The sequence below is a fragment of the Prionailurus viverrinus genome, chromosome A1 (assembly GCF_022837055.1).
Source record: "Prionailurus viverrinus isolate Anna chromosome A1, UM_Priviv_1.0, whole genome shotgun sequence".
NCBI lineage: Eukaryota > Metazoa > Chordata > Mammalia > Carnivora > Felidae > Prionailurus > Prionailurus viverrinus.
This window is the reverse complement of record NC_062561.1, coordinates 115,724,279-115,750,000: the sequence shown is the minus strand read 5'-3', so window position 1 is coordinate 115,750,000 and position 25,722 is coordinate 115,724,279. Positions and strand designations below refer to the sequence as shown.

At 38.5% G+C, this 25,722-nt stretch overlaps 2 protein-coding genes across 4 annotated transcripts in view; one reads left to right on the top strand and one right to left on the bottom strand.

Annotated features, from left to right (window-relative positions):
• The window catches only part of CTNNA1 (catenin alpha 1), a 180,059-nt gene that overhangs the window by 46,653 nt on the left and 107,684 nt on the right, over positions 1-25,722 (bottom strand). The window lies entirely within an intron of this gene.
• Positions 11,318-17,472, top strand: LRRTM2 (leucine rich repeat transmembrane neuronal 2). The gene is made up of 2 exons (XM_047850788.1): positions 11,318-11,683; positions 12,030-17,472. Exons 1-2 carry the CDS (start codon positions 11,680-11,682, stop codon positions 13,574-13,576), a joined length of 1,551 nt encoding a protein of 516 aa, XP_047706744.1. The 5' UTR covers positions 11,318-11,679; the 3' UTR covers positions 13,577-17,472.

Below are 25,722 nucleotides of genomic sequence, written 5' to 3'. Positions count from 1 at the left end.
CAGGTGCCCCAAACCAACTTTTTTTTTTAAAGGCAATTTCTTGGGGCACCTGGGTGGTTCTTCGGTTGAGCATCTGACTTCGGCTGGGGTCATGATCTCGTGGTCCGTGAGTTCAAGCCCCACGTCGGGCTCTGTGCTGATAGCTCAGAGCCTGGAGCCTGCTTCAGATTCTGTGTCTCCCTCTCTCTCTCTCAAAAATAAACACTAAAAAAAAATTTTTTTTTAAATACAATAAAAAGTAAATAAAAAGGCAATTTCTTTTAGCCCAAAGTTGGGAAATAAATGCGGGCAGGGCAGGGGAAAACCATGTGACTTTGTTCATAAAAACCTAACCTTACAATTCTTAGGCTCCACATTATCTGATGGTGAGAATTGATGGAGTTTTAACCAAAATAAAAGAATCCAGGAGATATGACTTTCACTTAAATGCTTCTGCTTGAAAAATTAAACTTAATATTTTAATTCAAGGTTCAGCATACACCAATTTCATTAAAGAACCAGCTCTCCTTGAACTGCAAGCAAGAAGAGATTACACCTGATTTTGATGAACTCTGAGATTTGAACAATGTTAAAATGTGAAAAATGGCACCTGGGACCAAAACAATGTGAAACAATGAATTTTAAAGTTAAGATGTACCATGATGGGTCAGAGTAAATAATGTATATTATGTAGCTCGAACAAGAATGCTTTGTAAGATTTCTTCAGCCATATATTTTTAAGTTCTAGGCTAAGCTTAATCCAATTGTATTGCACAGAAAGAATGTATTAGTCACTCTGAGACAGTTATGTAAATGGGCATTGCTCCAGGGTTCAGGAGGTTGAGATTTGCATCCGGGAACATTTTAAGCAGTACCAAAATAGATAGTAGCTGGAAGAAAAGGAAATAAAGTTAAGTTACCCCAGGGAGGACTAGCCACGTGCTTGGAAATATCTTGGTAAGACATCAGGTGAGTCAGACTATAAAGTATATTAAAAGTTTTTCCTTACTAAATACCCAGCCAACAAATGTGAAATAAAACATGTAGTAATCACAAGATAGATACAAATGGACAAAGGAATCTAACCCACTGTTCTACTTTTGGGTGTCCTCAAGGCATTCTGGTATAGATATGCCATCAGTACACAAGCCAGCACAGCAGGTGAATAGTTGGGATGGAGAGATGTGGTTTCATATTTTCTCAGTGCCTTTTATGTACATTTCTAACTCATTTTCTCTCTTATCCCACATCTATTAAATGGGGACAATGACACTTGTCCCTCTGCCCCTATCTCCATTGGTTGTAAGAAGAGAAAACAGAAGAAATGTTAAGAAATATAGGCTATTTAGCAGAGGACAAAAAGATGACAAGACGGGATTTTAGGAATACAGAGAGTTGAAATACAAGTGCTAAATTAGTACGTTCACTATCAAATCTGGTTAGGGTCATATCCATTATCTTTTCCCCCAATAGTTCTGTATTGCCAATAAAGTTAAGTAGTTCAGTAATATTAATAAGTAAAAAAAAAAAAAAAACGGGGGGGGGGGAATCTCAACAAAACTGATTGAAGTATGAGAATTTCTACCTGCAGGAATAAACTGTGATTTACTCATAGCCTTCAGTCAGAAAATAACTTGACAAATATAATTAGTTACAATCTCAAAGATCAAAAGAGCAGGATCTAAGGCAAAGGTGACTAAAACTGAATTTTTTAAAAATCAAATTGACCTCATAACTAATGCCTTAATGAGGAAAGTCTCAGTACATTCCTTAGACACACAAGTGCACACTTCAAGAAAACTTCTCCCAGTCGTGTTTGTCGTTTTTCCTAGCCACATTTTAGGATGTTTCTAGTAAATCATTTATTGCAGAAAACATTGGCTATCTAAAACCCAAAGGATGGGCTAAATGACCTCATGAAAACTCCAACCCCTTGTAACCTCGAATCCCCAGAAATTTCCTCAATTTGTGCAGAAGGATTTACTCTGCAAGTTACATAAAGCAAATCCTCAAACTTGATTTGAGGGGAATTACAGCCAACAGCAAAATTTACTTTAAGATGCAACCCAGACTACGAATCTGTTAAATCTGTACTTGTCAAACTACCTTAAAAATCAATTTGTCTTTCTTGTTACTGTAGGAAATAAAAGTTTATGCCTCATTGATCAGGAAGGGACAGTTCAGAAGCAGTTATTTACTGAAGCTTTTAGCTTATACTAGACAGACCACCTTTTAAATCAAAACCCCTGTAACACACACACTCGCACGCGCGCGCAACTTTAGAATTCCAATCATTTAGAATAGGGGTAAGTACACATGCATCTACACACTTACAACCTTAAAAATGAGCTTGATGAAATTGGAAAGGTTGCTTATTTGTAAAACAAGATTTTACTTCTCTTTGAAATTAAAAGTCTTAGGATCTTTTAATTCTACTTTTAGCTATGTCAAAGTAAAGGTGCTCATTTAACCTTTAAAGTAAATGATTCTCAACTCCTACCTAATTGAGAGACTCTATTCCATCTAAGCAGAGAGGCTACCTAGGTTCATTCATATTTGACATATTTGTCCTGCTAACCAGTGACAAAAGGAGTTTCTGAAAAAAATATTAGGCATATTTGGGGTTTCAACATATAGGTTCTCCTCAGCAAGTTAATAGCAGCTGAAATGAGGAGAGAAACTTCTTAGCTAGATGGCTTCTAGCAACATAGTTCTAGCTGGGACAGCAAAAGGGCTTTCAAAATCCATCTTCAACAGAAGCATAAAGAAGCCACTCCACCTGCCTTTTGCGTGGCCAAATAATAAATTCTATTTATTTAGACACACTTTTTACAGAGCACCTACTTTGTATCCACCGGAGTAGGCAGGACTAGCCACAATCCTTCTTTCAGAGAGTTTACAATCTGAGCTAAAATAATTCAGAACAACATATAATTCAGCAATACTCTGTATTGTGCTGGGCCTGGGAGGAGTTCTAAATGAATTAACAGTGGGTCAGAGTAATAAGGGGAAGTTATGCACAAGGTTACATTTAAGTCAGGCACTGATTTTTTTTTTAATTATTAATAACTGAACTTTTCAGGAGGATTTTACCCCATTTTTGGTGGTAACCTGTGAAAAAACAAGCATTTTTTTTTTCTTCCAAAGAACAGACCCTTGCCTCACAAAGAGTAATCTTTTCTCCTATAACAAATTTACAACTCCCCCCAAACCACTCCTACCTTTGCCAAAGATGACACTATCGCACTGTTGTGACTGGTGCATATGTCCACAATTATTCACCCATACCCTACAACCTCTCAACTCTAGTTCTAGTTGGGCTCTAGCCCAACTCTTCCCATTCGGGAAGGTATGAAATGTGTCCCTGGCACAGCTGGCGGCATCTCAAGGTACATTTTAATCCCTAGAAATAATGTGACAAATGTTCCCAGGTGAGCCTACAAAAGCCTACTCAACCTAAAAAGTAACAGTACAAAATAAACAGCACTTCCAGGGAAAAACAGAGTGAAAACTTTTACAGTGCTTCCAGTGAATGAATCTATGGCACCACTCCACCAAATCCTGGGAGATCAGAACCAAATGTGAACTATTCCTTTATCTTCCTGGAGAAAAATATGACAAAATCCAGGATGGGGAAAAGTTAGAGAGCCAATACGAAAAGAGTCCAGCACAAACTGATGCATGTAGCTGAGATATTCTAATCTCTTTTTTCTTAAAACAGATGCTAATACTTACACATTAAATAGCTGCTGTAAGTTAGAAAGTTAACAGAAGTACAAACAAGTATTTAAAGCAAACAGACACAAAAACTAAGTATATATGAAAGTCGTAAAATAAGGCCTTAATTTTGAAACTATTAATAACCCAGAAAAAAAGAATAAGATGACCCAACTGTGAGGATATTTCAGAAGGATTTTAAAATGCTCATTATCTGGGAATATCAGGCTAAGAACTGTTGATAAATCATGGAACTCTTCTGATTTCTATGTTGATTAACAACAATTAGAAAACTTTCTAAAGGGCTCTGATCTTCTTTGCCCTACTTAATTAAGATAATGTGTTAACAGGGAATCTTTGTTTACTGACAATTTTACAACATCTCATGCTCATCCAACAGGTACTAGATCTTGAACATAATATGTCAAGGATGTGTTTGCTTTATTTAATATAAGGAAGATTCTCATCAGTTTTGCTATTCATTAAAATTACCTATAGGGGCGCCTGGGTGGCTCAGTCGGTTAAGCGTCCGACTTGGGCTCAGGTCATGATCTCGCAGTCCGTGAGTTTGAGCCCTACGTCGGGCTCTGTGCTGACAGCTCAGAGCCTGGAGCCTGTTTCAGATTCTGTGTCTCCCTCTCTCTCTGACCCTCCCCCGTTCATGCTCTGTCTCTCTCTGTCTCAAAAATAAATAAAACATACATACATACATACATAAAAATAAAATTACCTATATAAAGTAAAGACTTTTAAAAGGCAATAAGTGGAAGAAATACTTATAAAATATCTGGGAAAAAAATAATTTCTTTAATAAAAGAACAGTTTACAAATCTTTAAGAAAATGACCACTTTCAAGTGAGAATGAGCAAATGAAATACACAGTCCACATGAAGGAACAAAATGACAATACACCTATATACAACATGGTACTCATTGTTACTCATAAGAGAAACAAAGAAAAGAAAGCTTTTTTTACCTATTAGATTCACAGGTATTTTACAATATGTTGTGGGGGTGGGGAAGGAGTTGGTGGGGTGGTTACTGAACACTTACAGACTTCTGGGGGAAGTATGAAATGGTTTAAAACTTTTCGGAAGGCAATGTGGTAATGTCTATCAAATTAAAAACAATTTTTTTAATGTTTATTTATTTAAAAAAATTTTTTTAATGTTTATTTATTTTTGACAGAGAGAGAGACAGAGCATGAGCAGGGAGGGGCACAGAGAGAGGGAGACACAGAATCTGAAGCAGGCTCCAGGCTCTGAGCTGTCAGCCCAGAGCCTGATGCGGGGCACGAACCCATGAACTGTGAGATCATGACCTGAGCCGAAGTCAGACGCTCAACCAACTGAGCCACCCAGGCACTACTATCAATTTTAAATAGACACACTCTATAACCTAGTGATTTTTTGGTTCAGAATTTATATAAAATCTTGCCTAAGGATGCAAAGATATTGAAAGGGTATTCATTTTACACTGTCTGCAAAAGCCAAAAGGCTCAAAACAAACTACATGTCCATACATTATAGAAGAGCCATACAAGGGGAAACTATGAAGCCATTAGACACCCCATATCTCACACTCTCCCTCTCTGTCTCTCTGTCTCTCTCTCTCTCACACACACACACACACACACACACACACACACACACACACACACACATACAAAGAAGCAGCAGTAGAGAATCAACTCCCACAGGATGTCAAGCCTTAGCAGAACCATTTCAGTAATACGGGTTAATCTCAACCGCAGCTATAATGTTGCCATACTGTAAGACTTTCAGAATAAGAAATGATCTTGTTCTCTTTGGACCAAATTTTTGTTACTGATTTTCTTTGCATTGATGACATCACATGTTCAATTTTTTATTTTTTTTATTTTTATTTTTTGCTGGTCTCAGCACATGTCGCTGTCCTTCTACTCCAGACTTCTAAAGGGAATGACATTTCCCAGGTTCAGCAATGAAGACTGCCAACATCTAGTCAATATACATGCAAATTCACCCTTTTAAATTTACCCAATGGGGTCAAAAAGCCTCTAAAATTGGAAGGGATTCTTCAAGAAAATATGAATGGATATCTTAATTCTTAATTCTACTCTATGCAAATGGCTTTTTGTATACCTGTGGGCCACCTATGTGGGTAGGATGAGAAACATATCTAAACAGAAAACTACTTGTAAATGCAGAGGGAGAAGCAGGAAGGACAAATCCAAACTTAGCCATATTTCAGAATTTAAAAATGAAGACTGCCACGTACAGAGGGAGAGGGAAACATGAACACGAGGTAGCCACTGGCAGAACAAGAATAAGAAAAGGGTTTGGCAATACAAATTTCAATCAGTCTGTGCATTAACCAAGACTTTAAGGGGCGCCTGGGTGGCTCAGTTGGTTAAGCATCCAACTCTTGATTTTGGCTCCAGTCATGATCTCATGGTTTTGTGAGTTCTAGGCCCGCATGGACTCTGTGCAACAGCACAGAGCCTGCCTAAGATTCTCCCTCTTTTTCTGCCCCTTCCTCCCTTCCTCTCTCTCTCTCTCTCTCTCTCTCTCTCTCTCTCTCTCTCTGTCTCTTTCTCTCTCTCTCTCTCTCTCTCTCACACACACACACACACACACACACAATGAATAAGTAAACTTTAGAAAAAAAGATTTTAAGATCAGCTCTATTTGGTCTGAGGTCTATGGTAGACAAAATAAAAGATCTTCATGGCTGAAATGTACCTGTGCCCAAACTTCTACGGAAGATTTTCCCTCACCTAACGTCCAACATAGGTGTATCACCCAAAGATCTATTGCTCAATTACCTAGCCCTGGGCACAGAACATAACTCTAGCACAACAAAACTAGGCTGTCACATGATCCTAGCCCTGCCACCCCCAACAGCAACAACTATCAAAAAGTACATGCCTCCAAAGCTAGAAGAAATCCTGAACTTTTTAAGTTACAGCATCAAAAGGAACACAGTTCACCATCCCTAGCAAAGCCACCACTACTTCTTACTACTTTCTCAATCATGTTTACTAAGAGAACAAAAGGACTTTTAAAAATCAAAATCAATGGAGGGCAGGGATAGGGACAAAGATCTAGTAAAAAAAAAAAGGGGGGGGGGGATTCTGGAGGCCTTATGTGGACAACTTAGTTTTAAAAAATGCCTTTTTTTTTTTTTTTTAAGGAAGATGCCCAACCACTCACATGTTTATTTACATGCAACAGTGGTCTAGTGAGTGCCAACACTGTAGGAGCCTAGTTTTCTGAATGCTCTCAGATCCTCTGGCTCCACCTGTGACTATCAACTACTCTAGACAATATCCAGTACAACAGATTGGTAAAGCCATCAATTCTTACATTACAAACTCTATCTGCCTCTGTCAGGTATGCTTTGTTTCTTGGGAAGATAACAACCAATGTTCAGCATCAATCTCAATGATTTTTCTTTTTCTTTTTTTTTTTAAACAGTGAATCAACAGTCACATATTTGCCTTCAAATATACACGGTTTGAAAGCAGTGAACAACTCTAGGATTTACCGTAGTCTTCTCTCATCTTCCTTCCTCCCTTCCTCCGAAAGAAGGCTAGTAAAACCCACTTACTCTAAGGTAGGCCCAAATATGAGGCGGCCAAATAAGAACCCTGAAAGGTTCTTACAAGGGGACATACTGAGACCCACAAAATCCAGGACCTCCACCCTAAAAGTGACTATTACTTTTTGATAAACATGAAGAGTTTCTCCAAGTTATCAATCAAGACTGGTAGCAAGAAGATTTATTTTAACATTACTTCTCCAGGGCACCTTTTGTGCAACACCACGGGTGCTAGAGTTATTACAATTTTTGGATTTGGGCATGATTTAAAAAACATTTCACTTTTTAGCATAATGCAAAATTAAGCTTCCACTCTCCTACAAAAGAACAGAAAACTCCATGTATATATCTGTACATCTGCTTCTCCAACCTGAGAAATAATTCTCTCTAATCAGTAATTCATATTAAAAACAAACTTTCATATAGAGTAGCTTTCATGCATGTAACTACAGCACCTAATACCACTTGATTCACTCAATTTGCTTAAAACCATTCACAAAGAGAAGAGACAAGTTAGATTTTACTTCTCCTTTGCCTTGTCATGAACAATAACTAAAGCAGTGAAAATTCAAACAGCTATGGTTAGTACTTTGCAGAGGTTGTACTGCCACTTTAATTAAGTCAAAGGCATATGTGTGGAGAGTAAAACTGTTCTAAAATGAAACCAAAAACAAACAAACAACGTTTAATTCAGAAAGAACATGGGTCTCTGTTTAGTCCTTTTAGCTAAAGAAAGATAAAGATTTTAAAAAATGATACAAAATTCCACCAATGGGAACTATGTACTCCACCAACTTTTAAGACACTGTATCTTCTTTGGTTCCAAAGACTGAACCTTCTGAATCCAAAGAGAAGGCAAGTGAGCAAGATGACCTGTAACCCAGAACAAATTCTCTGGGTCCTGTGATACTGTATTACTGCTTACTTCTGCGGTGCAATACTGCGCACTTCTCCAGATGCATCAAAAAATAATTACTTTTGATTGCACAGGTACTTCTCTGAGCAATTTTCCTTGCCTACAAATCTGGTATAATAGTGCTGGGATAATGTAATTTAAGCATTTTCCATTTGTTAATATATAAGAGGTAGGCAAGCAGACTAGAGAGGAGAAAGGAACCAAGAGTCTAAGGGGAAGGAGATGCTTTTCCTTCTAAATTATCATATGCAACTCAATCCCAATTGTGGTTGCTCAAATCCAATTGACTTTAATGCTTTTCTCCACATGGAAGTAAAGTGGTTACTTCACGGAAGAATTTAATCCAGTTCCTCCGGCCTGGCAAAGGTTTTTGTTTTTGTTTTTGTTTTCCATCAGAGAGTAGCTGACTTCAGTAAGGCATTTATAATATCCAAGGGCTTGTTTTCCTTTAAAAAGAAATTAAGAGACTACTCTTATCAGACTCCCCTCCTTAGGTGTTTTGGAAGAAAGTTCCTATGGAACAGAAATTCTGTAACCTAGGATCACAGACCCTTTAAGAGTGTGGTTAAATCTTATTCACAGAAAAATGCACAAGCAACAGAATTCTGCAAATAGTCTACAGAACCAGGTAAAGAATTACTAGCCTATAGACAGACAAGACTATGGAAAAGATGGTCAATGTGGCAAGTGGCATCCTTGAGGACCTCTCCCTCCCTTCATTCCTTAACCAGCATGTAGGAAAAAGGTGGGAGTACTAGTGCAGGCCTGTTCCAAGGAATGTGGGGTTCCATTCATGGGCAACTTTGGCTTGGAAGCTTCTCTCTGGCCTAGGGATGCACTGCAGTCTAAGACTATCTGTCAAATCTTTCCTTCCTCTCTCCTTTCAGAGGTGTCAGACTTGCCCTGTGGTCTGAAGACGCCACTGGCCTTCAGAGTATTCATATGGTCTTCTCTTTCCTTTTGTACTTCCCAGGAACTTTACAAATTAAAAAAAAAAAATAAGAAGGAGATGGAGACGGAGAAATATTAAGGTTTCAAGAGTTTGTTTGTTTGTTTTTGAGAGAGAGAACGTGGGGGGTAGAAAGAGAATCCTAAACAGACTCCACACTGTCAGCGCAAAGCCCAACACAAGGCTTGAACCCATGAACCGTGAAATCATGACCTGAGCTGAAACCAAGAGTCGGAGGCTCAACCAACTGAGCCACCCAGGCATCCCAAAACTCTAATAATTTTAATCCTTCTTGGGGTCTGCTTCTAGGAGAATTCAGACTATCCACCAGCATGTGCTGCTGTTTTCACAGCACCTTTACACAGCACTCAGAATAAAAGACCTTGGACTCTTCCAATCCTCACTCCAGTAGCACCCTTCTACACAGAAACTATGCCTCTTAAGACAATGACTTCTTGGGGCGCCTGGGTGGCGCAGTTGGTTAAGCCTCCGACTTCAGCCAGGTCACGATCTCGCAGTCCGTGAGTTCGAGCCCCGCGTCAGGCTCTGGGCTGATGGCTCAGAGCCTGGAGCCTGTTTCCGATTCTGTGTCTCCCTCTCTCTCTGCCCCTCCCCCGTTCATGCTCTGTCTCTCTCTGTCCCAAAAATAAAAATAAACGTTGAAAAAAAAATTAAAAAAAAAAAAAAGACAATGACTTCTTGCCCAATGGGATGAAGCCCCTGGAAGCCCACAGGTCAGTGATGTTCTGGTTTCACAGACACCAAGGGTAGTTTTGAGATTTTTGCCTCCAGTTCTAAGACAAGACCCACGAAGGTTAAGCACCAATGGTTATGACAGAAATTGCCATGGAAGGCCACATTAATAAGGTCCGATGTGTAAAAGGCATTACGTTTGTCAGGCCTGAATATAGGACTCTCACTAATGCTAGAAAAATCCTTCACATTTATACTAATCATGGTTCTTTAATTTTCAAAACCAAGTTCTGAACAGTGATGACACTATTCAACGGGGAGAAGACACCATCAGGTCAAGTAATAACAGCCAAAGCAAAATCCTAGTCCAAAGTATGAGTGACCTTCTGTATTCACCAGAGATTCCAACAGTTAGTGTGCAACTCAAAGTCAGTTCTTAGGTGTGCCAGCAGAAGCTCTTAAGTATGCAAATGCTCTGTTATCTGGGTGCCACAATGCCCCAATCATGCTCAGCATTAGCTGAGGCTTTCAGGTGAAGGAGTAGGTGAGATTCTGAGGTTGGATTGTACCAGAATCCAACCAGGTTCTATCACTTGTCCTAAATCACTTCTGTTCCATTGTTAATGTTTAGGGCATACAGTATTAAATGACAGTATCACCCTAACCTTTTCTCCTAGTAAGACATGTAAGGATCAAATCAGCATTATTTTTCAATCAGCACTGTGATTAAAACGTGGTAACACGAGACAGAGAAGGACCATCTTTTTAATTCAAGTTCCCCTTAAATTCTCAACCAGCAAACTAACCAAATACTTAGTTTTGTAAGCTTTTTCTCTTCCCTTCCCCCTGTATTCTTAGTTTATGATGTTAAGCTCTTAATGACAAAGAAGCCAAGTCCACCTGGGTAGTTTTCCAACACACGTAAAGCAAATCACAGTCATACTTCCATTTTAACCAAGCATGACAACAAGGTGACTAAGTAGCTTTCCAAACTACCAGAGCAGCAGGCACTACCTTGCATAGGCTGGCGTTAAATCTGCACTTCATAAATCGTGCAGGCTCCTGCCCATTTAGATGATCTCTTCTCTGCAGAATCGGCAGTCTAACACTGGTTCTTCCAAGCATTAAAAATCATCACTCTGCTATCCCAACTCACTGTTCAGATGGGTCTTCCTGAATGCAGCCTTTATTACAACCTCACTGCTGCTTCATACACTGCAGGAATACCATGTTTTTTAAGTCAGGAGCTCTCTTTCTCGCTTTATTATAATCAAGGGGTCTTACAACGACCCCGATACTGTTAAAAAGCACGGTGCTTTATAACAGTAAAGCTTCTGGAAAACCCAAACAAAAGACACGTCACCCGGTGACGTCAGCCTATATACAGTTCTGTGTGGTCGCAGCACATAAGCAATTCCATTCTTGTGCCGTTTCTCGGAAAAGCTTTTCAGTAAATGCACTCATGCTGCTCCAGGAGCTCTTCTCTGCAACAAGCCGCCCATCTGCCATCAACAAGTTAAGACCGAGAGAACTAACGGCTGCGGAAAGGAGAGACTGAAGCTTTGATTAACCAGCTGAGCAGTTAAAGGAGGACGAAATTTAATAACTTACATTCAAAACTGATTGAGGAATCAGAGAAGACAGAGAAAATGAAACCAATGCTTTCGAGAGGAATATCCTAAGGAAAAAATAACTCACCCTGCTGGATGATTTTACTCAGAAAGCCTGGGACACAGAAAACAGGAAACTGGTCAAAGGCTCCTGCATGTTAGAGCCTTTTACAGACTCACTGCGTTGAGTCTAACAACCGCGACTGAATGCAGCCTCCAATGTGCTCAGAAGAATGGGTAAGTCCATGCATTTATGTGTCTTATACAGTCAGCAAGGAATCATGCTTTCTAAAATAAGCCACCAAATTCACATTTTATGAGGGAGATCACTGTCAAATTTCTGGGTTTTGAGGTTTAGGTAAAAGCCTATACTGCTAATGACAGAATATTCTTTATCTTTTTTCTTAATGGTTTAAGTTGTGTTCTAGTCATACTAACAAGGTTAGTTTTTCTGCAGCAAATGAAAAATAAGTTATATGCAGTGAAATCTTTCGCCATAATGTTATGTTGTTTTTTTTAAGAGCTCATACATTCTGCTGAAAAATATCCTATATTCTTGTTTTCCTTAAATTATATTCTGCAGGCTTACATTTCAAGTGGCCATTAGGGGCCCCTATGCTGGCAGCAATATATGCAATGAGTATGGTTTTAAAAATGCTGCCTGCCCTGGGTATGGCGTGTCCACCCAAATGCCGCTGCGAGAAGCTGCTCTTCTACTGCGACTCTCAGGGCTTCCGCTCAGTGCCAAACGCCACAGACAAGGGCTCTCTGGGCCTGTCCCTGAGGCACAATCACATCACAGAGCTCGAAAGGGATCAATTTGCCAGCTTCAGTCAACTTACCTGGCTCCACTTAGACCACAATCAAATTTCAACAGTAAAAGAAGATGCTTTTCAAGGACTATATAAACTTAAGGAATTAATCTTAAGTTCCAACAAAATATTTTATTTACCAAACACAACTTTTACTCAACTGATTAACCTGCAAAATTTGGACCTGTCTTTTAATCAGCTGTCATCTCTGCACCCAGAGCTCTTCTATGGCCTTCGGAAACTGCAGACCTTGCATTTACGGTCCAACTCCCTGCGGACTATCCCAGTACGCCTATTCTGGGACTGTCGTAGTCTGGAGTTTCTGGATTTGAGCACAAACCGTTTGCGAAGTTTGGCTCGCAATGGATTTGCAGGATTAATCAAACTGAGAGAGCTTCACCTAGAGCACAACCAGCTGACGAAGATTAATTTTGCTCATTTCCTACGGCTAAGCAGTCTGCACACACTCTTCTTACAATGGAACAAAATTAGCAACTTGACATGTGGGATGGAGTGGACCTGGGGCACTTTAGAAAAGCTAGACCTGACTGGAAATGAAATCAAAGCCATCGACCTGACAGTGTTTGACACGATGCCTAATCTTAAAATTCTCCTCATGGATAACAACAAGTTAAATAGCCTTGATTCCAAGATCTTAAACTCCCTGAGATCCCTCACAACTGTTGGCCTCTCTGGCAATCTGTGGGAATGCAGCCCTCGAATATGTGCTTTGGCCTCCTGGCTGGGCAGTTTCCAAGGTCGGTGGGAACATTCCATCCTATGTCACAGTCCTGACCACACCCAAGGAGAGGATATACTAGATGCAGTCCATGGATTTCAGCTCTGCTGGAATTTATCAACCACTGTCACTGCCATGGCTACAACTTATAGGGATCCAACCACTGAATACACAAAAAGAATAAGCTCATCAAGTTACCATGTGGGAGACAAAGAAATCCCAACTACTGCAGGCATAGCAGTTACTACTGAGGAACACTTTCCCGAACCAGACAATGCCATCTTCACTCAGCGGGTAATTACAGGAACAATGGCTTTATTGTTTTCTTTCTTTTTTATTATTTTTATAGTGTTCATCTCCAGGAAGTGCTGCCCTCCCACTTTAAGAAGAATTAGGCAGTGCTCAATGATTCAGAACCACAGGCAGCTCCGATCCCAAACACGACTCCATATGTCAAACATGTCAGACCAAGGACCGTATAATGAATATGAACCCACCCATGAAGGACCCTTCATCATCATTAATGGTTATGGACAGTGCAAGTGTCAGCAGCTGCCATACAAAGAATGTGAAGTATAATATCTACCCGTCATCAAAAATTACATCAGATAAGTAACCTATTTTACATAGTAGGGAATAAATACATACCTAATTTTTACCAATGGTGACATTAAGCCTAATTTTCCAAACCAAGTGGAGACTTAAGTTTTTGAAGTGTTGAAGTATTTTTAATTTTTTTTAATGAACCCATATTTTAAGTGTTATATGAAGCAAAGCTCATATTAATTTGCACTCTTGTTGCAAAGTCTAAAAATGCTTATTTCAAAATAAGACATTTCATGTATGTAATTATTATATACTATCATGTGTAAACATTTACACTAAGGTCTCCATATGCTATTTTTTTCTACTGAAAACAGTTTGGAAAGAAGCTACTGAGCAGAAAAAGATATGGATCAATACTTGTTAGATCACTGCTCTCCATCCCAAGAACCACAACTGGCTTGCTGCTTAAAAGGAGGCTTAGCAAAGTTTTCGTCTATGATAATTTGGTATTTACTCAAATCTACAATTTATTGCCAGTGTGGGAAGTAGAATTTCATGTATGCTGAAGACTGGTAAATATTAAACACTCTTCTTCCAGAGTTTTTGCCTGGGTTAGTAGACACTATCAAAGTCCACATTATGAAATCAGAACCCTTTATGTAATTCTAATAAGCTGAGTGACTCTTTAATATATTTAAACAATGAATCCAAGTGATTGTGAAAAGGTCTCATTACAATGAAATCAATAGTAAATAATCACACTGACTTCACATTATACAACTCTAATTTGACTTATAATGGAAATGTTGATTTTTGTGGCACTTAGACAATTTTTAAACTAATCTAAAAATCATCATTTTACTAATTAGTTTACTAAATCCTATATTTACATTTATATGTGAAAAAAGATTTAGAAATTATTTCGGAGAGAAAAGAGATAAACTGAGTCCATTTAACAATCCTGTGACCTGCTCCCTGTAGTATGAAAGCACACACACCAATTCTCTCCCTCCCTCCACGATCAAAGATGCCTTGACAAAGGGGTTTAAACCTCTTTCTTCTGCCTTTTCCTAATCTTCAAACCTCAAAAAGCCAAATTAAAAATAATCGGCTAGCAACAGAATATACTAGAATACAGTACAATGGAATCAAGAAAAAAATCACTTTCTAAATATGATATGCTAAAATTTGACTGTTTAATAAAGATACATATCCATACTGTAAGAGCAGTTCCTTCTAAGTGAAGGGAATAACATTACTGAGGCAAGCTTTCTCATGGGAGAATACCCTACATGCCTATGCAGCCACAAGGATGTGAAGGGATGAAACAGAAAGGCAGCATTTTGAAATGTGACCCGCAGAAACAGTTTAGCTTAAGTTAAAAAGGCAACCAAGAGTGAGGCAAAGGTTAACTACACAATCTGCATCTAACAGGGCAAGGCCCTGGGTCCTGCAGTTGAAAAAGAAAGTGTTAATAGATACATTCCATAATTAACAAATGATAACGATGCCACACTTTTCATGCAGAAAACTGCCGTAAGTATTTTGTTTCTTTGATTATGATTTCTACAAAGAAACTATGACATATTTGGGATTTAGATAAAAGTTAACAATCCATACATAATTTTTCCATAAACGAGGCTCCATGTATGCAGTAGCAAAACCCATTAAATTAGACCACTGACTTAATTTTGAAAAAATGAGCATTTCTACAACTGACATTTAATGGATGTGAAAAAAGGCATGTATCCTTAGAGAAAACCACAACCATTAAAAAAAAAAACAGGTTATCTTTTCCTTAAGATGACCATTAACATGATATCCATCATTCAGAGCATATTTTCCTCTCAGGATTGAAATGAAAACATGCTAAGACTACAGTTTAACCCACAAGATTTAATTATAATTTTTTTCTTCTTTAATACTAAGAGATAAAGGGGTCTTCTTTAATACATTTCAAAGAAAACATGTCTTGTAAAAAAGCAGATGAGATCACAAATTATTAAGGTAAAAATGTGCTCTATTTTTTAAGGTGGATAGATTAGTTTGGCAAAGTCTCAGCCCAGCTGTGTTCAGCTGATCATGAGCGGTGAGCATTTCATTTCTTGTTAAACCAGCCTGGGCCTGCCTGGGCAGAGACAGAAGCTGATTTTACAACATAGAGCACAACTCACTACTTCCCCATGGAGGGGCTGGATCAGAAGCCCCATTACAAATGAGAACTCCACGAGCTAAAATTTACCAACCCATTTATCAGGGTAACCATGGCCATTTGTCTGGGCACAGCTTTGTCACAATACAACTGGGCCCGGAACACAGACTCCACCAGCCCTGAAGGATAGCAATGAAGTATTTTCCATCATTGCATCCACAACCAATATTAATTGAAATTATGAAGAATGAGAAATACTGGCTGAGAATTCCCACAGTAATCTTAAAGATGATAGTTAGTAAAATGGACCACCAATTGACAAAATCCTTAATGTATATAGAAAAGTAAATTGGAAAAGCAAGCCATTCATTAATTCTGGCAAACAGCATAGCAAAGCCACAAAGGAATATTTTCCAGTTGAAAACTGTAAAATTTTTTGCCCTCCATTTTTTCGCTAATGCTCTCAGAGAAAAGTAACAGTGCCAGATAGCATTTTCCTTTTTCCATTTAAAGGGCAAACTTCCCTTTTCAATTGCCTGTAGAAGGCAGGATTCCATTTAATTTTGGCCTATTTGTGTTTCAGTATCAGCACAGGTTTGAAGATGAGACTGTTAGTCATCTGTGCTCTCTTTACCAACTGGCTAGGGTAGAAGAGCATCACAGCTACACTGCAGATCCTGGTAATACAATGTTAGGGCTTTTGTTTTTCAGTGTAGTCTTATCTTCTTCAGCACCTCCTCCTCCCCCACCAACCCTGGCCTTTTTTCACTTTCAAGGTTAGAGGAAAATGATCATTTAATCAAGAACCAGAAAAATAATTAAATCTCTCTGGACAAAGAAAAGCTAAGAAGGCTATGATACTGTACCCACCTAGTAACCCAGAGCTTGTTTGGAATCGTTTATATTCATTTCTGTAGCTTGCCAGCGATTTCAATCACTCTTCTGAAATGAGAGTGGGCCGATAAATTTGCAAATCCACACACAACTCAGAGAATACCCACTGCCAACATCAAATAGCAAAGATACTAATTTTTTAAGCCAAAAATCTGCACTAACACATGTAATTTCTTAATGTGCCTAAGTTAATTTCTATACCGATTCAATGAATGGAATTGATTGAACTTTCCAACTCCACTAATTATTAAAATCCATCTGCTTATTCTAATGCTAGTCACCAAGAGCTAGACTCCATCTTTCCAATAAAAATGAGCCCTCTGTATCGCTAGGTCCAAAACCTAAAATTCAAAACAGGCATATCATTTTCTTAATGCATACTTCCTACACAGGGAATAAAAGGCTGTATAATGCCCCATTCTCTCCCTAAAATGTGGATATCTATATGAAATTTTAAAAGAATATTTTTAGAAGCTTAGCTCCTAACAGAGATATACAGTGACAGACCTGTCTCAAAAGTCTGTTTTAGGCCATGATTTTCCGATCTTATTGGCTAAAGAGCTTCAACTAGAAAAAAACTAAGGATGATAAAGTCATTCATAGATAATTAAATATTTCTGTTCTTAACCTAGGGCAAACTCATAGTGCTTGAATATGGCCAAAAACAAACAGAAAATGGCTGTTAAGCTTTCATCCAGCTATTACAAACATTTAGAAACATCTGCTACTCCTTCAACTAACCTATTCTTCTTCCTTGATAAACTAAAAACAAGTCTGATATATGGAATGTTTGATGAACCTTCTTATCAACACTGAGACTGGACACTAAAAGTCCAAACACATTGTGTTCAATTACCTTAAGAGCCTTTTTTTTTTTTTTTTTTTTTTTTTGGCTGGGAGGTGGGCAACTGGGTTGGGAAGAAAATACTATTATATTGGGGGCTGGGGTGGGGGTGGTAACAAAGTGCAGTGTACAGGAAAGTTTTGTTATTAAAATTGTGTATACTGTACAAAGTGAATGTCTTTTTTTTAAGCTTTCCCTTGGTAGGCAATCAATTTTGACACGTGAAACTTGAAAAAGCCATTTGTGACAGACACAGAAACCTTAAATGAACATCTGTTTTGTACCATGTTCTCTACAATGCCAAATGTGCCAGTTGAGTAAAGGGCAGCTAATTGACTGTCTTCGTTAAGAGACAGGTTAAACTAAGCTAAGAAAAAAGTAACGGGTGCGGGGTGTGGGCAGGTGGGGAATTGTCGGGGGTGGGGAGTGGGAGGCCTAGTTAAAAAGCTACCATGACAATACCTAACAGTTATACATTAACAACCACAGGGCCTAAGGTTGGCTGCCATCTCCCATTCTACCCAAAAGTAGACTGCCACCACACCACAGCCTGGGCAGCTTCAAAAAGGTTGCCTCTACCCAGCAAATGGCAACTTGGCCTTTACCTTGGGGGTCCACTGGTGGGAGACAGATCCCAGCAGCACCTTGCACACCACTCCTGGGAGGGATGTCCACAGGAGTTGATCATGCTGGGATCTCTAGGATCCCTACATGACCTATTCTATCCCAGACACCAGCTCAGTAAATATGGATATGGAAAAGGAAGGCAAGATTTTCAACTAGTGTCCCTTGCTTGGCATAAATACCCCCCAGAACAGGATGCTATGCCTGGGCAGCACTGGGGGCAGAAAGGGCCCTGGTCTCAAGGAACTGACTGCCAGGAGCTGCCATACTTGTCAGGATACACTTATTACTTCTTCAGGTCCAGAGCAGTGCAGTAGGATCAGACAGGCAAGAAGAAATAAGGCCACCCCTTTCATCCAGAGATGAGGGGATCAGAGAATCAGAGAAGCTAGGACAGCGATCACACCAGGAATCTCAGCAGCAACGAGGGCAGAGGCAGGAAGGAACCACAGCACAAAATTTTATTGTCAAACTCATCCACTATGCACTAGAGGGCACAGGTGATAGTGGTTTCAAACTGCACAAAGGACTGAATTCCTATACTTTATGGAGTTAAAAAAGCTTATTAACCTAATTGTCATACATTTAAATCTTGAAAATCCCTTGTAAAGCTACATCTCATTTCTTTATCAGTTATTTTAATTAGTTTTGCCTGTATGCCACAGCATTCTCAGGTTCCCACTCAAATTTATAATAGATTTCTTCAAGGTCTGTTTCAAGTGATTTTTTTCCTTTCTTTAAATATATCTAACCAGCTGGGTACTCAAATCTCCCTTAGACAGAATGTACTACAAATTGTCTTTCACAAAGAGCCAAGGGAAAGAGAGGTGAAAAATCACAGCTATTCCTAACATTTCTCCTCCTTAGCATGAGTTCCTCCACACTAGCCAAAGTTTTGGAAACACTCTTTAGGGACAGATGTTGAGCCTCCTTTCCTCTATCCAAAGAGGACACTAAAGAGGAAGAAATTTCCAAAGGAAAGTACCATGAGGCATCCTATCATGCAAAGTTTGGAAACTTAACATACACCATCCCTTTATACATGGAGGCCTAAGAGTAAAGCCTAGCACATGGCCTCCAACTCAGGACCTCCCACCAGAAACCCAACATAAAGCAGCATCTGCGAACAATCACCCTGAAGGCAGAGGCCAATGACTCTACCACCACCCTAAGAGAGAAGACTCTCCTCTCACCTGAGAACTAGATTTTAAAACTGCAGTCTCAGAGACAATACCCAAAGTCTTTTTACAACTTTCATCAAGCCCCTTTACCAAGAACCATGGTAAAAAGATGTAAAAATGTCATAACTTCACTGAATATCCTTTCAAAATTGTGTCCAGAGAACAAGAACTCCATTGCTAGGCTCCATATTTGTATTTTAAAAAAATACACACACACGCACACACATATATATACATATACGTGCACACATATATACTTATGTGTCTAACTTAAATACATAGTATTACATATACATATATTTAAATAATCTCTAGGTTACTTCTTTGAAAAATCAGACAAAAACTCTACAGCCATTTATATTAGCCCACATGTTCATCATCATGAGAAGCAAAAAGCTCCTCTTGAGATAGACTAAAACATTTCCCATAGCCTAGCTGCCAAACACATAGAGGCAAACTGCTCAGCACTTTAAACCTTTGACAACTATTTATTTATCACTTACATATAACTTAATTCTGTGACGTCAAGGAAACTTAGGAAAATACACTCCTATGTACAAAATGGTTGAAATAAGGATGCGAAAACATCAGAAGCAGGGATTCTTAATTCTAAGGGTCCAGGATATGTTTCACGGAATGCAAGAACCTCTTGTAATTATAATGCAAATATTGTATGTAAGTCTAAATATTTCCCCAGATTCTAAAGGGTGTTGGTAACTTACAAAAAAGCCCTAGTAGAGCAATGAAATAGTTCTTTTGAGTTACACTACTTTGTTGGGTTTTTTTAATATAATTTTGTTTTAATCTTTATTTAGTTTTGAGAGAGAGACAGAGTGCAAGGTGGGGAGGAACAGAGAGAGAGGGAAACACAGAATCCGAAGCAGGCTCCAGGCTGTCAGCACAGAGCCTGATGTGGGGCTAGAACTCACAAACAGTGAGATCATGACCTGAGCCAAAGTCAGACACTCAACCGACTGAGCCACCCAGGCGCCCCTGAGTTACACTACTTTGGCCTTGATCTCCTGGTGGCTAAGGCAAAGAGCAAAACCAAAAGCTTTCATCTGATAAAAGGAGCACACTACTTTATTTGAGGGGAGAGACACTTACATGCAAAACCCTGTTAATTACTTATAAAATAGAACCAGCTGTAGGATCAATAAGGAAAAATGTCAGACAGTATCTCCAAAGAGGTTCTGAAGAACAGGCAAGCTTGTCAACCCTTGAAAAAGCTAAGGGTAAGGAAGTCTACATAAGCATGGTGCCTATAAAGTCAGCAAGATCGAACATGCACCTACTTGGGAGAGTAGTTCACGTTTCCTCCTTATCAAATCCCTAGGATCCAAACTACAGTGTTCCATCACCTAAGGGACACCCAGTAAGTATATGCTCCATTATAAGACTTATAGATGAGGAGTACAATGTAAAATTTAAAATTCTTCTACTACATCATGAAAGATATACATTTCATGCATCATCTCTAGTTGTGCCAACGATAATCATAAATGTTCTACTTGGATAAGATGTCTCTAAGATGTTAATTAACTAAAATTTTCTAAGAAAGAACAGATTTAAAAAGATAAAGCATTCACTGGTCTGATAGCTGTCAGAAAATTAACTTTCCCTTTAAAATTTAACTCAGTCTGTACATTATTAGAACACCTACCTAGATTTCAACAGGAGTAAAGAGCACAGTGATTAAGAGCCTCCACACTTGGGCCTGTGACCCTGGACAAGTCCTTTAACCTCACTATGCCTCTCATCCCTACCATGGAATTAATAGTAGTAACAACCAAAGGGGAATTTAATCATGTAAAGTACTGAGAACAGGCTGGAACAGAATAAAAGTTCAATAAATGCTTCCTATTTTAATAGTCATATGTGGAGAACTCGATGCAACAGATCCATCAAGCAGAGAATATAATCATATAAAAACATATCCGACTTCTGTGTTACTCCAAGAAACTCCTTACTTTCTATTCTTACTTAACTCACTAAATTAATATATCGTATCTAAAATGAAGATTAGCAACAACTTTTAATAAGTCAATAGCCTACATACACATTTCATATCTAGAATTGATATAAAAATTGACCACATTATCCCACAGTCAAGTAATCTGCTTTATAAAATGTATTATAACATCATGTATGACAATACTCTGGTTTGGCTTTATGAATCAAGGCTAAATTTCAAAAGATAGATTCCCTAATTCCAAAATTCCTTCTGTCTAAGGTAGTCACTCAAAATCCAGTGATAATCTCTTTCCCTTGTTCAATAAAACTATATAGGACAACTCTACTATTTATTCATTATTATAAACAGATACGATTTTTCAAAAGAAATAAGAATCCCAATGATATCTCAGCTTCTATTTTATTTTAGGACAAAATACACAGCTAAGAATTAAGGATCACTATTATGTTTATTTCTTTTGCTTAGAAGAAAATGTACTTCAAGTCTACCACATCTGATCTGGGAAGTAGCCCAACCAATTATGGCAGATTTGGTTCCTAGGCAGATTTGCCAGAATTACTGATATGAGGAGAGGTATGAGAATTTAAAAACACAAAAAGGGGCGCCTGGGTGGCTCAGTCAGTTAAGTGTACAACTTCAGTTCAAGTCATGATCTTGTGGTTTGGGAGTCTGAGCCCCGTGTTGGGCTCTGTGCTGACAGCTCAGACCCTGGAGCCTGCTTCACATTATGTGTCTCTCTTTCTCTCTGCCCCTCCCCTCCTCATACTCTGTCTCTCTCTCAAAAATAGATAGAACATTAAAAAAAAATTTTTTTAAACACAAAGATAACCTGTGAGTTCAATGCACACAGAAAGGTATGTTTCGTGATTACTGCTGATCCTCCATATTACCAAAATATTAAATATAAAGCTTGCTCAGAATTAACCCGTCTGAATGAATACACACATTCAGTCTTTTTCAGAAACTGCAGACCTTATGGCTCCAATTTTTTAAGACAAAGAACTTTTTTCATGGATTGTCTTTCTAAGATCATGATCCAGTTTATCCAACAAGGAAGATCACTTTATCTCCTCCATCCTCCACAACTTTTCTCCATTTTCCCACATCTCTTGATACTGGGCTTGCTCTTAGATCCTCACTTACCACCACATATACAAGCTTTTCAGATACCTGCTTCTCCTCACAGCTCCCAAAATTCCAAGGAAAACCACCTTACTGAGCAGAGATCATTCAGTTGTAGTATATCCAATGCTGAGCACCAACGTTCTAAAAAATATCTGTAATTTTAAAGATGCTCCTTGACTCCACAAAACTAAGTAACTATCAGATGCAAAATGATCCACATAATTTGGGGGACACCATTAGAAACACAATCCTTCATCCACATTGTCTTCACAGTCTACCTTTCCCTTTGTACAAATTCAAATATCAAATAATATTTATTCACTTTGTTTTTACTTTCAAAGGGTCAGAAACACCAGCCATTTAAGAATAGTACCCTTTTTGCTTTAATAATTAGCATTCACTCAAGCTCTCTGATCAAATAAAATCCCCAAGACCTTTCGCATCATTAATATGAATAGTTATTCTCCTGGTTTTTTATTTTAGAGTGAGGAATGTGCCTTGAGGCAAAGAGGACATGGGTATACAGGAGGACATGGTTGTGAAAATTTCAGAAATATACAATTCTTTTTTTTTTTTTTTAACGTTTATTTTTGAGACAGAGAGAGACACAGCATGAACGGGGGAGGGTGAGAGAGAGGGAGACACAGAATCTGAAACAGGCTCCAGGCTCTGAGCTGTCAGCACAGAGCCCGACGCGGGGCTCGAACTCACGGACCGTGAAATCATGACCTGAGCCGAAGTCGGCCACTTAACTGACTGAGCCACCCAGGTGCCCCTGGAAATATACAATTCTTGGGGTAATGACAGACTGTAATCCTTACTTCCCTCATCTATCCTCTAAAATTTTATACCAGTTTTGTCAGGATTCCATAGAACTGGACACAAAAACATTGATCTTTCATGTGAAAGTATTTTCTGACAGGTTTTGTTCCCAAGAGGAAAGAAAACATGACCACCAGGCCCTGATTAACACTAGGCAGGACTGCTGCATATGGCAGACACTAAGAACTCTGTTGAGAAGTGACCATGAAGCGCTATTTCTCTCTGATCAACCTCCCTAATTTTCCCTGGAAATTCACCAGGAAAAAAAAATAATGGCAGTGAAAAAGAAAGGGAAAAGAACTTACCAATCTTAGGCACACTCTTCTAGGCATCAAACAGCGCTACATCACCATCTCCCTCTTCTATCCTGACAATCCCTTCAGGCCAATATGTGAAAAACTGCTCTCTGACACTTGCCGTCAACTTCCAACAATGAGACCCCATTTTGCTATTGTGTTAAAACTGCCAGTCTAACATTTATCTATTACTCTCCATGAAAACCTAACAGCAGGTGGTCAGGAATTCTCTCTGTTTTAAAGCAGCATTCCTGAAGTGTCAAAAAATATCACAGTGCATAAGTGATACCACCCGTTTTGTGCTTAGAATTAGATGTGATATGAATTACAGATCAAATGGGAAGAACTGAACAACCATAAAGACTTTACGTGAAGTCTAGCTAGTTGACATCCCCACCAAATGCATCATCATAAATTACAAAAACTATTAAACATATTTCTGTAAAAAACACAAATCTACTAGTCTCCCAAAACATATAAACAATATTTTGAGGAGCTCACCTTTTAAATATTTTATGTCAATTTTTAAGCATACACACCACTGGGTTTAAATTAAAGGAGGTATGGCCTCGGAATGAGATAAAAACTATGAAAGGCTACCCGCTTTATTACGATATCAACTAGCATTTACGCTAATTGAATTCCAAGTCTTGATATCAAATGGAATTGAGACCATTATGTATGACACAATTTGGGAAGGGGAAACCTGGGAAAGATTTATTACTTTTTTGACATGTTAAAATCGAAATGTTTATTAGCCATTCAAGTAGAGGCGACAAGTTCAGGGTAGAGATTTAGAAATGTAAATTCTGAAGTCATCATCAGTAAACACAGGTATTTAAAGTCACAAGACTCAATGAGATTACCAAGGGAATGAGTGTAGGTGGAGAAGAGACATACAGAAACACACTTTCTTCCTACACCAGTCTGTGGAATTTACACAGTATCTATTAAATGGCAGTCAACAACAACAACAACAAAAGGATGAGTTTCAAGGGCAAGAGCCCCTCAACATCAAAGCCACTTGAACAAAGCATGTTCTATTGGAAAATTAATGAGAATAAGGTCAGATTAATTCAGGAAAATGATCTTAAAACATTACCTATCAAAGAAACTGTTGCCGATTAAAGGTCTGCACATACACTGCTTTAGGAAAAATGATTACTACATAACAAGTCCATCACTCACAGAACATCTGAGTATATTCTCCATACCAAGCAGGTACTAGAGATGGACCTGCCCTCAATGAGGTCAGTGTAATAAACTAAAAGACCAATGAAAGATCATGGGACAATCAGAAAAGCAGGTTCAATTTGGGGGGCATATGTACAGCTCATGTACTTGGAATAGTCAAATATTCGGCAAAAAGGTTAACAGTCTAGTCTTATCTATCTTTGACAGTGGTATGGATTACAAAGTGTGTGTGTTGATCAAAACTCATCAAACAGTACACTTAAAATCTGTACATTTCACTGTGTACATTTTCATAAAAAAACTGAACTCCAGTTAATGATATGTATACATGCTGCACTGTTTAGAGGTGAAGTATACAAGTGTCTGCAACTGACTTTTAAATGCATCCAAATAAGATGATAAATATGTGATAAAGCATCTAACAAAATGTTAACCACAAAATCTAGGAAATAGGTACGTATATATATCTGGGTGTTCATTGTATATTTCTTCCAGCTTCTCTGTATGTATGAAAATCTCCTTAATAAAATGTTAGGGGGAAAGGAAAAATATAACTACAATTGTAGTTTATAGTATTGACAATCTAATATACTATTCCTTTCAATGAGACCTACAGTGTTACACAGTGGTTAAGAGCTTAGACTATGGAGCCAGACTAGGTTCAAAATATAGTACACCCACTTTAGTACCTGTGACACCCTGAGCCATTTAAGCCTTAACAGTACAAAACTCATGCTCTGAAGATTAAGTGGGACTACATGTAAAACACTTGGAACACTTTCTGGCACACGGTAAGTGCTAAAGTGCGTTATGATGATGACTGTGATGACGACTAAACATTTTTAAATTATTCAACAAGTACTACTTCAACTCCTACTATATGAGATAAAACAATACTCATTAAAAACTAATAAAAGAGAAATCAGCCCCAAAATGTGAATTGGACAGTCCTACTTAGATTACTAATACTCAGAGAACAGGGAGGCACTCAAGAATGTTAAAGAGAAAGAGCTTTAACCTTGCTTCAAAAAGTACCAGCAAGATTTCAATACACTGGGTATAAGGGCAGCCA